The sequence below is a fragment of the Amblyomma maculatum genome, chromosome 1 (genome assembly GCF_055883805.1).
Source record: "Amblyomma maculatum isolate TAMU_Amacu chromosome 1, ASM5588380v1, whole genome shotgun sequence".
NCBI classification, from domain to species: domain Eukaryota; kingdom Metazoa; phylum Arthropoda; class Arachnida; order Ixodida; family Ixodidae; genus Amblyomma; species Amblyomma maculatum.
The window spans coordinates 31100049-31113418 of record NC_139344.1 but is presented as its reverse complement, the minus strand read 5'-3'; the positions used below and the strand labels follow the sequence as shown (position 1 = coordinate 31113418).

At 47.8% G+C, this 13370-nt stretch overlaps 1 protein-coding gene across 2 annotated transcripts in view; it reads right to left on the bottom strand.

Moving 5' to 3' along the window:
• Nucleotides 1-2176: 2176 nt before the first annotated feature.
• The window catches only part of LOC146202041 (tyrosine kinase receptor Cad96Ca-like), a 108674-nt gene continuing 97480 nt past the window's right edge, over nt 2177-13370 (bottom strand). For both annotated transcript variants that reach the window (XM_084587910.1, XM_084587912.1), the window contains exons 7-10: nt 11853-12034; nt 8999-9127; nt 8268-8379; nt 2177-5380 (exon numbers count right to left, since the gene is read on the bottom strand). In XM_084587910.1, coding sequence (XP_084444036.1) covers nt 5106-5380; nt 8268-8379; nt 8999-9127; nt 11853-12034 — 698 coding nt within the window. In that variant the 3' untranslated portion in view covers nt 2177-5105. The remainder of the gene's footprint in view (nt 5381-8267; nt 8380-8998; nt 9128-11852; nt 12035-13370) is intronic.

Here is a 13370-nt window from a genome sequence, read left to right as displayed (position 1 = left end):
TCATCAAGCCTGCGCCATCCATGCCGTCGAGCCCTTGCAAAGCCTAGGTGTTACTTTTATACATGCCGACCCCTCACCTTTCTCAAGAGTCTCATTATTAGAAAAATTGCGCCACACAAGAAGTCATTTCACGTCGGCGAAAACTTATTCGCTTAATGTTGTTTTCTTAAAGGTGTACAGACATCAAAGTTTTGTGTCAGAGTTTTATCCTTTGTAATGATGCGTAATACATATACTGCACACTGATCACGACGTGATATTTGCCTACGACTGCTGAATAATTTATAACCGAATTTCTTTTATCACCTCTTTTGGTTTCAGCAGCCTGGAGATGGCTGTGACGTCAAAATCAAGTCATTTTTCGGCTGCTGAAACTGAAACCGGAACTGGTGAGAAAAGAAAATTCTATTACAAATAATTCGCGGTCTTAGCCGAAAACCATGGGGTGATCCATATACAGGAATGTCGTACACATCATTAAGAGGAAGAAAAATGCCGTCAAAATTTGATGAATAGTCCTTTAAGTTTTCGCACTCATGTTCAGTCCTTACCCGTAGGCTGTAAGATGCGCAATTTTATTTGTGACAGCCTCCCAAAAGCAGGCTTCGTTAAGAGGGAACATCGCATAAACGCCAAGTCGTCGCCAAGGCACACAGTGCTCTTGTCAAGCTACGAGTGATGGAAGTTTAGAGACGGGGAAGGTAATTAGCTGATGGTTGTAGATATATTAAAGCAATAGCACAAACGGAGAGTTGAAACAAGCCACTTCATACTGGAGCGGATACTTAATATGATGTCTAAAAAGCAGCAAAGATGACAAAAAACATAGGAACAGAGAAAAGATGTGCAACAGTGCCGCAGCGCCAAGTCACGGCGCCAAGTCATGGCGCATTTCTTTTTTTTTTTTCCTTTCACCGTCAGACATCACTAGTCCTGCCAGTCCAGCTCTCAATTTATATGAATTTGCTCAGCTGCAAGATTTACAACCGAGAAAACTACTTGCTTGCCGCATCGAAAAAGTTAGGAAAAATTCGTGAAATTACGACCATTATATACTTCACCGAACGAATGAAATACTGAGAAGTATATTACACACATATAGCCTCTTTTAAATGACTTCCATTTGTTCCCTTGCTTGCAATTTGGCATAAGCTTCACTCACAGCCAGATGGTTTAAGCAATTACTTTTACAACCCCTGTGAGCATTCGCTGTATGCACGATGTTTCAGCGAAGAACGCCGGTAGCATTTAAAAACTGCCTTTTTGAAATAAAACGATGGCTTTTGCAACATAGTAATACTAGCGGCGGAAAACGTTAGAAAACGCGTGACTAGTGTTAACTACGGGACTTGTAATTGTAATGTTAGTTTTTAACTATTGCAGCAATTAGACAATAGTTTATGGCGTAGTATGTCAACTATTTTTTATTCCCCCATGCATGCCCACCTAAATTCCCAAGTCAACAGGCCACCCAAATAGGTAAACAGTTCCACATTGTTATTTCGTCCAGTGTCCAAATTGAAGACAATGCCCATACAAACAGAGACCGCTGATTTGCTTTGCATTTAGTTTGTTCCCAAGTAAAGTTTATCTTTTTCCTTTCTCTGTACCAACAGCCTTCCCCACTAAGTACGCTTACAGAGGATGGAAGGAACACCCGTGTCCGCGTTGCCACGACCGCCAACTGGGCCCAAAGTACACAGGTAAAAATAAAAGCAAACGGGAGCAGGATGCATAAAGCAGCCGCTGGTTGGAGGCGCTCCTGTGATGACGAAAAAATAAAATTTGTGAAGCGCTCCTTAAAGCGCATTTTTTTTTTCTTAATTGGCCGCCATTTATCGTTAGCGATCGTGATTGGTCAGCGCTCGTGCCACACCCAATCTATATTTGGGGTTTCGAGTAAAATGGGGCGTGAGCTTCGTCGCTGGTTTGTACCACGGACGCTTTTGCTGGCGTTGCTTCTTACCTTTTAGAGCGAGCATATAAGTGGCGAGGAGAACTTAGCGGGACATCACTTGCGTGCATCTCTGGAAAAGAGCAAATAAAGAGAAATAGAAAGAGAGAAAGAAAGAAAGCAATGAATAAATAAGGGTAGAGAGAAAGAAGGAATGAAGAAAGGAAATAAAGGCAAGAAGAGAGAAAAGGATATATGGTCGCAAAACACCGTAGTGCATCCTTAACCAATGCTTTTTTTTTATTTACTGATACGTTCGTCTATGTACAAAATCTCGTACAAAAATGCCTAACACACGAAAGAAACGACGTCGAACTCGTTAGCAGGTAATTACTTCTTGAAGAGAACAAACGAGGCATGCGAAATAAAGCTAAAACAACAAAAACAAGTACAACTGCAAGCGAGAAGGTTCGTGGTTGTCTTACGCCGTCCCTTTTGAAGTGAATAAATTGATGGCCTATCATCCAAAAAGAGTTTTCGTAGGTATCAGGAATACCTGAATCAACCCTAGCTGCCAGGTTGGACAGATTCGCACTGCATATCTCTGCGTCGCAATTAGCTTCGGGGACATCACTTTCGGGTCAAAAAATACAATGGGCATTACAGGCGCAATCACAGGAAACGCAATACACATATCTTGTTTTGCCAGAGTTGAGGCAAAATTTAGCGCGAAAGTATTAGTTGAGCACGTGCTTAAAGTTAGTCTACAGTTCTTGCGCGCGTCGAAGTTCGCTGCCTCTCGCGCGGCTATACCATTCGGGCAGTCGGTACGACATTCACAAGCACACCATTACACTTCCGAAAAATAGCAAACCCTGGTCCCATCCCTAAAGAGATCAATGTCGAGATATGAGTCACGCTAAATGTTCCGCCTGCGCTGCGTCGTGCAGCGATTTGCCATGGCCAGGAAAATATACCTCGCACTAACTTGCACGGCTAAATGCGCGTTTTTTTTTCTAAAAAAAGAAAAAAAGCAATATGATGGCACACACTATGATAAAAGTGACGGCCTAATACAGGTACAGGCACAAAAACCAACGCGGCGGGAACGAACCACTACATTTTTACTGCAACTATACAACTGCTTGAAAAACAACAAGGAATAGCACTTCGACGAACCAGAGTCCGGTGGTTGTTACGAGAAGCAGGAAAACTCCGTTGGCAGAAGAGTACGTTTTGGCCTGACTACTTCGTTTTGATTTTAGGCTTTGCGGGCATTGGCTAGAAACACATAGCATGGTAGTTTTGTGAAAGGAGAGCGAGTATAGAACCGTCATTCTTGACATTTCTTTCGGCATGCAGAACAGCGAAGATTGCCATGGAAAAAAATGGTTGAATTCGCAAACGAAAATAAACACAGTGTAAAGGGCGCTCGAAGACGAAGCACAGCCCCTTCCCTGTTCTGCACTGATATAGACAATCTTATAAGCTTGTCTCGGAGCTAACTGCTGTGTGCATGCATCATGGCACAAGAGCTGTGTTGGCCTTGCTCTTAAACCGCCACTGCAGTATGCGCGCTCGACATGACAGATCTACTTCCATGATAGCCGCGTGCCAGTATCATTTCTCTGTGGCGATGCTACGGATTGCAGCGGCACCATAATCAATCGGGGCGCGCATACGGTGTCCTATTGCGTACATCTCAAGTCCAGATTTGTCTCTAAGGTCAGGAGCCTCGATCTGGTGAGCCCGAACACCACAGCGGCCTTCGAAAAGGAGAAACGTTGCGTTGAACAATTCCTCATGGATTTGTGCAGAATAAACTCCATCGCATGATGCATGGCGACGCACGGACCAACGTCCACCGGTTGACAATATCGACTGAGCACGCGTAAAGTCTGTCACACACATGTACAAAAAAAAAAAAAAAAAAGGGCGTTGCACCGATGACCAAGAAGGACGGAGTGCATGTGGGGACAAAATTAACTCCTTTCAATGCTTCGCTTTTCTCCCAAAGCGGTTGTCATGACCAGGAAAGAAATCCTCGAATGAACTCTTGGCTTGCTTGACTCCGTTACGCACCGGCAACGCAGGCGCTCATCTGCTCCTCTCCCTGTTTTCAGACAGTGGCAAAAAGCACGCCTTTTATGCAATCGGCACACTTATAGGCCACACGCTTCCCTTAGTTAGCGTGACTTCACTTGATGCATGAATGGTGACTATCGAGATGTCTTCCGTGCTGGTGGGCCCATATTCACAGACTGTCGCATACACGTGCGCGACGTGGAGTTTTTCAACAATCTTTGCTCTTCAGCCACGGACATAGCAAATTGGGTGCCTCACCCTTTTAGCGTAGTTGCAACCTTGTATATGCATCTCCCATTCACGAGACGGTAGCCATCAGATCAAAGGAGACGTCTTGTAAAATGAGGAAACATACACATTCTTTTACCATTGTCAGCCACTGAAACCGTGATCACAATGCTGTTCCAGAAGTCGCCATTGTTAAGCACGTGGCCAGGTCAGTTGATGGCGGCCCGCCGAAATGCGCAAAAAAATAAAAATAAACACTTCGCAAAATCTTGGGTACCTTTTTTTTTTTTTTTTTTTTTACAATATTCTGCAACGCTGCTGTTTATTCCGCAACAGTCCTATCTTTTTCTTGCAGCGTTTGTGCAGTGCAGGCGTCTTTCAAGCTCGCGTGTTGGCGCCCGTGCGTCTGTGGTGTATTCACGGTGGGCGCCGTGTAAGAACTCAACTGTCGTCGGTCCTGCAACCCTCTTCGTGGCTGACTTGTCGGGACACATTTGCGCCCGCGAATAATCGAATGCGCCCTTGTCTTTCTCCGAGATTACAGACACTGAATGGAGCACTAACAGCGGTAAAAGTCTACGGGAGTCTGTAAATCGGAGAACAAGATGCAACATGCTCGGCGTAAGCATCTATAGGCCACAAATGAAGCAATTTAAAATGGAACCCGCAAACGGAAAAGGCAGGGGGACGAGAGCTTTGGGTGGCATTCAGGAGTGGCCTAATACATTATTAGTTCGACAGGCGGCTCGCTACTGTTGCTTGCCCAGACACATCTGGGACACTGACTCGTCACTGCGCGGCGTCACAAGAACAGCCTTTGTTATCCACGGTCACTCGTTTGGCACCAAAGGCCGCCTTGGACGACGGTCAAAGCAAGCAGTCGTCGACGCGCCACAGTTCACAGCTTCTCGTCCGCGCCGGCTGCTTCGATGTTGTAGTAGGCGTGCTCGGGGAAGTTGTCCAGGTCGATGTAGCCGGCGTTGAGCTTGATGAGCTGGTCCAGGTCGGAGGCGAGTCGCGAGAAAGGCGGCCTCTCCTTGGGGTCCGGGTGCCAGCAGGCGCGCATGAGCCGGTACAGTTCCCAGCGGCAGTGCACCGGCTGCGCCATCACGCGGCCGTCGCGAACCGCGTGGATCACCTCCTGCGCACTCAGGCCTGGGTACGGAGTCGAACCTGCGACGGTCAAGGGAGGCCACTGAATAATCACTGAATAGATTATTAGTATCGTTATTATTAGTAGTAGTGGTATTATCCTGACTATCAGACTGCATCTGAAACCGATTCATTTTGACTTTGAAGGGCCCGCCTCTTAGTGACATTGCATGCGAATTTTGTGCAATATTGTTATTATTATTAGCATGCGACGAGTGGTGCCGCAAGCATAGCACTTTCACTCTGGTATTTTGTTCCTGCGTAGCGCAGTGCGCGCTGCTGTACTTATTTGCTATGTACACCAGTAAGAGCGCCCCACCTTAGTGCACGGTTCAACGGCTAAGGCGATCGACTACTGAACCCAAGGACGCGGGATCAAATCGCGGCCGCTTTTCGGTGGAGGCGAAAAGAAGGGCGTCCGTGTATTGTACTTTTTCAGTGCATGCTAAAGAACCCCAGGCCGCCGAAATCTCTAGAGCCCTCTACTGAGACGTGTCCGAGTCGCTTTGGGACGTTAAACCCCCCCCCCCCCCCCCCAAAAAAAAAAAAAAAAAAAAACGAAACCATTAAGAGCAGCAGTTGTAATTGCAGTCTGACCCTCATACCGATGCGATCGCCGTTAATAGCGGCGGCGCGGCGGTGCCATAGCAAATTGTGGGGGGTCATGGAGAGAAAGGGAAGGTCTAGCCGTTTTTACAGCCTTAGCAACCCTTTTTCCAGAAAATACGCCGTTGTAAGCGTTGCGAGAGAAAAATTCCGGACATCCTAGCAGTTGGTAGTTGGCGGGGGCACATGGCAGAGCACTGATTGGTCGGCGGATTGTGTGACGTCACGAGGCCAGATAATATGATCGAGCTGCCATTTAATGTAGCTCCTTTGAGCCTTGGGTCCCGAGACAAAGCTGCTCCTAGGCCATGCGGCCACATTAGTACGCCTTGGTTAAAGGGATGCTTTATAGCTGTGTCGGGTGGTATTTCACATCATGTGGTAGCTTACGACTGCATGCTAATTAAGGAATGCATGCTAATTAAGAAGATTTGGTAGCGAGTAGCAAAGTGCATGCACGCGAGCGAGGATCCGAAGGCGGGAGCCCTTGATGGGCCAAGTCTTTCCTCCACCATTGCGCGCGCCTATTCAGTGTATACGGCACGCGCTTCTCGGCCCGTTCCTTATTGGTCACTGGTATTTGGCTACAGCACTACGTAGTGAAACACCCGACGTAGCGGTAATGAAACAAATGTAATCTGGAAGTCGTGAGTAAACAAGGAAGAGAAAGTACGGCAAAAAAAAAAAAAAAAGCCTTTCAGGGTCTTTTGCCCGTGTTGCTATAGTGAAGGTTGACAGATGAGGAATGCACAGATTAAAAATGAGCCATTACAGCTGCTTGAAAGATGCCAACACATCTACATTTTACTGTTTTGTGTAGCTTAGACTCAACATTTAAAGCCCGTCTCCTGGATGAGACACGTATTAACATAACACAAAGGTTCGGAACAAATTCGTCAACGGTTTGACATCTCGCAGTAAAAGCTTATCCCCAAAGAACACTTGCCACACACATTGCTCCATAAAGGCAACACATTTTTTTTTAGTAACCACCGCACAATGATGGGAAGTATAAGCCGCACACTTGCGATTGTTACACCTTTGCATTTCATCGTCTGGAACAGACGTATGCTACAAGATGTGCTATGTATACGCAGCCTCCAGTTTCAGCACTATGCGGAAGCCAGATTGGCTCGTTAGAAATAAGCTCACTGATGTGACATGTGCTAATTCCTATACCATTTAACATTTAGTACGACAACGTTACCATTTCCCCCTATCGCACGAAGAGCGAGGAAGTAAAAAAGGCAGCAGTTCGGTAAACGCTCATAAGTGATTCTTTCGCAGACGCTGATGAATTTCTGCAGACGGAAGAGGCAGTAGGTCAAAACACTACACATGGCGCAGTCGCTGCTTCAGTAATCCTCTTCATTATCTGCTCAGAACGCTTATTTGTCCGCACGATGGGCTGAAGCGTGACGCCTTTGTCGTACCCTTTCTGCGTTCGTGTAATGAATGATACATTGTTCCGCACTCGCAGCTCGAGCGGTGCTGTAATTCTGCGCTGTTCCCGTAAGCCAGGGTCTGTACTGTGCACGGGTCGATGAGCGCGATGCTCGCGGTCACTCTACCTGAACAGGGAGTGACTCAAGTGAGCCTATAGCTCTTGCCATTTTGATCACATGCATATGAAGACTGGCTGAGTTAAAACTACACGTTTCTGTGCCGGTCTCTACGCGTTCGCGCGTCTATTACATGAGCCGCATAACAGGAGCTCTAGTGCACTATTCGAGCACTGTTTGGAATGCCTAGCTACTTTAAATCGCCTGTCTGCATTGGCTACATGTATAAGGCTTTGCATACCTGAAAATCCAGGTCCGAGCCAGGGTCCGTATTCCGAGTTTCCGTCGTTTTCAGAAGTGTCGTCATCTCCCTGACATCGAGTCATCCGATTGGTGGAAACATCGGAACCTAATGTAAGTTCGACTTCCGGCTCCGGCGTTTCTCCCAATCAGATGACTCGAGGTCAGGGAGATGACGACACTTCTAAAAATGACAGAAACTGGGAATACGGACCCTGGTGAGGTGTCCGAAAGGCACCTTGTCATTGCTCGGCGGCAGCAGCAGGGCAGATGCTGAGCAAGCCGTTGTGAACTAGGCAATCGTGACTCAGCAACTCAGTTGAGAACACGTCACAAGCGCTCATCAGCTGCCGAAGCTGTGGAGTCAATAGAGGGAGACGCGTTTCGAGCGACAACAATTTGCTTGCGTGATGAAGGCAACGCACTGATTCAGATATGACACTAAACGGTGTTAGAGGGGGCAGTGCGACCGATGCACCGCGTTTGAATGCATGCGTTACCAAGAGTGACGATCTCCCACAGCAGAATGCCGAAGGCCCAAACGTCTGACTTGGTGGTGAACACTTGCAGGTACAAGCATTCCGGAGCCATCCACCGCACGGGAAGCGCACCCTTTAAAGGGAAAGAGAGGGAAAAAAAAAGGAAAAGTTTAGCTGACGCCCGATGCGAGGGCACCTTGACGGGTGTCGGGCAACACCATCATAAAACCAGAATGGGGAATTGGAATGCACATTCTAAGCACATTTGCCCATATAACCAAAATCCTTTGGATCCCGGGTCAGGCACGGTATCTCCAGGCGAAGAAGGCGGGTTCAAACGATTTATTTCTACTGAGTGGATCCTTTTACTTTTGCGTAACAGGTAGTGTTTATTGCTAAAGTAAATGCGCACGTTTACTCTATGGGCTAGTAAAGAGAAGAACGATTGAGAGCAAATTAGGAGTTTAATATCATTTGTAATCACATTCGTGGAGGCCTCACACTACTATTTTGCTCTTTTTTCCCCCCGAAGACGGCCTCAGGGCTGCAGGATGAAGAAAAATGTGTACAGCGCAAGCACAAAGGCAATAACGCGCATTTGCTCGCGCAGCGTCCTGCAGCACTGTTTTGATAATGTCGAACTGCCAGAACAGAGCCTTGGCTCTTAATTCTATGAATTGAAGAATGCCAGCGTAGTAACATAGGTCCAGGCGTGTTTCTCAGCGCTTGAGGCAATGCAGGCTCAAGTGTACCTTGGATTTCTGCTGGTAGACGTCCGTCTCGGAATCCCGGACGCTACGGGAGAGGCCGAAGTCAGCCACCTTGCACCGGCCGTGCTCGTCCACCAGTACGTTCCGGGCCGCCAGGTCCCGGTGGATGATCTGCGTGTTTCGGAGCCTATAGTTCATGGCACTAAACGAACTTGCATGAACTGCAGTACGACGGCGCGCAAGCACCAATCGCGGTAAGCGTGAAAGTTTCTATAGCTGGCTGTTCACTCCACCAAGATGCGAAAAAGGGCGACGAAACACTCGCGCGCGGACAGTTGCGCTGCTACGTAGCAGCGTAGTACTGTACTGCCCTATTGTTTCTCGCATAAGGAATGCGGAAAAAAGTCAAGTGGGTTGTATAACTGGGCGTATACCCCAACGATCTGTCAACGAGTTCCAGTTCTGTCGTGATTTTGTGGATGACTGCTCTGTGGCTTTCCCTATAAAAAAGTGTTTTTTTTTTTTCGTCACGATGCGATGGCAGGGACAACTTTGCCGGAGTCCTTCGTGTAAGCAAAGTTTTCGAGGTCTGTACAATATATTTGTTCAAGTTCAACTTATACTATCGTTGGAGGCGCCCCGCCGTGGTGGTGCAGTGCATGGTTGAGGCGTTCGACTGCTGTGTCCAAGTGGCTGGATCGAATCCCGGCAGCGGCGGTCAAGCTTTTCGATGGAGGCGAAAAGCCAAGCGTCCGTGTGCTGTGCGATGTTAGTGCACGTTAAGGAACCCCAGATGGTCCAAATTTCCGGAGCCCTCCACTACGGCATCTATCATAGCCCGAGTCGCTTTGGGACGTTAAACCCCACAAACCAAACCAAACCAAACTATTGTCGGAGGCAGGCTACTTTTGCGTGGCTCACACTGTACAAGCAAAAACACGCAGTGACGTCACAACACCGACTGAATGTTTCATCATATTGGGGTGCTCTACAAGCGCAACTTTGACAGCACCAGGGAGACGTTTCTGCTTGGTGTGCCATCCCAGTTACGGCCCGAAATCTTGAGCGCTTGTCATGATGAACCATCCGCCGGCCACTTGGAGATCAGTCGCACACTGGTAAAGATTCGGCTGAAGTACTACTGGCCCAATTTACTACCATCAGTGCGTAAATAATACGTAGCAACATGTCGTGATTGCCAACGGCGCAAATCTCCTCCTCTGAGACCAGCTGGCTTTCTGCAGCCTATAGCTCTTCTGTCTGACGGTAACACGCATCGGGGCGATGCTCCAGAGGAGGGGACAGTGACACGTGCATTAGAGCTATAAATGGGACGAAGTAGAGGACGTTGAAGTGCCCGCGCGTTCTTGTTGCCCGCGTTCCTGATTCAGCTCTCTCGGTGCCCTCGTTCAGCGGTTACCGCAATTCTTTAGTGTAACAACCGTTACAATATTCTATACAGCAACTGCGTTCTCTAGAATCAAAAGCTGGAGTCGAAGCAGACGAGCGGCTTTGTTTGAAGCTGAGGTCGGGCAGCTCAGTGGTTTCCAACACATATAAAGTTTCTTTGTTCGTGCTTTGCTTCCTCCTGTGCCTAACATGAGGACACCGATCCCGCTGTCTCTGCAGATCAAGGACGTCTGGCAGTTCACAGATGGCGCACTCCGGTTTGTAACCTCTGTGACCGTAGCGCGCGATTGCGCGTGGCTTGCGTCGAAGGGGCTTTTTTAACTTTTTTGTCGTTTATCATGAGCCGGGACCAACTAGGTAACGAAGCGCAAGACGCGCGGGCGCTGTTATACTGCTGACGTAGGGTCATGGTCGGGCCTGCTGGCGACACGCCCCGCGGCTTTCTGTGGCGGATGCCATTCGGCCGCCCCACCTTTGGTCGGCCGGATATCCGATGGACACGGTTGCATGCGGTTGTCCCAAATGGGATCGCCATAAAGCCGCGGTGTGTAGCCTCCGCAGCCATGTTCGCATGGCGCAGTCCGTATCGCACGCAGCTCGCTGTCACAAGTCCGACCGAAGAAAACAGCTCGTAAACGCGAAACCACCAAGGATGTTTCGCATGGAGAGCATAATGACTTCCGTGCCTTGTTTTACCTTCAGGCTGTTGTCGTAAATTGCGTCGGTCCAATAAATGAAAGTCTAGGTGACAGATACGTAACTTATATTTTGCCGTGTCTTAATGGCTAGAGTAAACCTGTTTACAAAGAAATTTAAATGCAGCAGTAGTCACGCTAAGTGTGCATAGCCTGGATACAGCTTCTCAAGTTATCTTTCTTTGCAGATGGCGATGGCACGCAGAAGAGAAAGAGAAAATAAACTTATTTAATGCAATTACCCGGGCCGTTCACCCAAGACCAACAACAGTCGCTTGGATGTGCTTCTCCTATAGACACTCGGAAACGAAACGTACCGCTGCACTGTGTTAAAAAAAAACAAAACAAAACAAAAAAAAAACGCTTGCTTTGTTTTCTATTCGAGTCCGTTGACTGAAAAAGAAGACTGCTTGCTACAGGTCTACATGACAATTGTCTAAAAAGTGTAACAAAGAACAAATTATCCCACCTCTGCTTTCTTTTCACAGCGCGTTGTTATGCAGTTTTCTCCCTGCATACCAAAGTGGGAGTACTTATAAGACTAATTATGCAGCATGTGCAATGGAGCCTTCGCTTCTTAGGCCCTGTAGTGGGGCTATTGCAGCATACGCAGGACTAATAACTCGGAGATGTCACGACGAAGGTATACAGCGCACCTTGAACGTAACGTTTGCGATGCGTTAAGCCACAAAAGTGTGACTGTTTACGTTATCTTGGCCGACGAAGTGTGGCAAATTACGCTAAGTTCATACACTCTGAGCATTTTGTTCGCTCGAATCTGGTGTACTCACCCCTTTCTTGTGAATGTAGTCCATGCCCTGAGCAACCTGTAGGGCGAATTGGGCCAGGTCTCGTGGTCCCAGGCTGCCGTCGTCCTCGGGCTCGTTGTAGTAGGCGCCTCGGGAACGATGCTCACGCAGGAATGATTGGAGCTTTCCTCGCGACACCAGCTCCATTATGAGCAGCAGGGGCTCTGCACGGCCCGGGTGGTGAGTCGCGCACCTTTTCGCGAAGGTTATTTCGCTATGCGCAACAAGAACGAAAGGCTTTATAAAGCGAAAGCTTTACTGGCCTAGCAGGAGCCGAGGACATCGGTGGGACAGGTTTCACCTTCAAGCGGAGGAGTGGAGGAGGTTGCTATGCGGCTCAGGTGTCAAAGAGAAAATGTGGCAGACGCTGTGCTTTTCTTTTCCTATAAGCCAATATGAAATGCCAGCGTGGGCTAGAAATGAACCTTCAACGGGCCAGATAGCAGTGTGGCTATATGTAAGCATAGTGCGCTCTCCGTTCCTCAGAACCACCGGTTTCTTGGCCTTCACAAAGGTGGTGTGACCTTTACCTGATGAAGTGTAGGTGTCCACCATTCCATGATGTACACCAAAAGTATACTGCGCCTTCCTTTTCCCAAAACCTAACTTAAACCTAAAGAAAAATATGAAAAACGTGATCTTGACCTGAAAGGTGATGTGAGCTTGACCTGATTAGGTGTCCACCATTCCGTCGTATCCACCCGAAAGTATACTGCGCCTTACTTTCCCTTAAACCTAACTTAAGGAAAAAAGTATGAAAAAAAAATCACGAATTGAAAAGGCGGTGTTACAGGGCTATGCTACTCTAATAGCTTTCACTTGTATTACTGATTTAAGCAATGCTTAAACCCTTACAATTTTTTTTCGAAACTACAACAGTTTTTATTAACCCATTTATTTGATTATATATCGCGCTTGGTTCTTGCGTCTTAAGTTGTAACTTTGCAGCAAGAGGTGCTGCAAGTCAGCCCGTGACGTCACGGAGATGGGGTGGCGCTGGCGACAGCAGTGACAGTAGTAAAAGTCGAAATAGTCCGCGTTAAGTGTGCCGCGCTTACAATTGTTTCCGAACATGATTCGCGGTATGCGAAAAAGTTGTGGAGCTGTTGGTTATACCGCGAGGCGCAAAAAGAAACTAGCTTCATTTTTCATATGTTTCTTGCGGTCGGCTAGAGGTGAAAGCGATGGGTAGCGGCCATGGAGCGCGACATTTGGACTCCTTAGGCGAGGGATCACCTTCGCAGCCGTTGCACACTGAATCTTGAACAGTTAGTTTGCTGTTCTTAATCATCGTGGTCGCCCTTCGGTCGCGTGACAAATAGCTCGAAATTAAACGCCTGCAGCTCACTCACGTTTTGAACACGTGAAGTTTAGACGCGATATTCCGTGTGCAGGGGAGCCGCTCTCGGATTCCGTTCAGCTGCACTAGAATCCACGCATCTCTTCGTGCAGAAACGAACCACACAAAAGCGGCTACCAGTCATTTTCAGCGATCATACG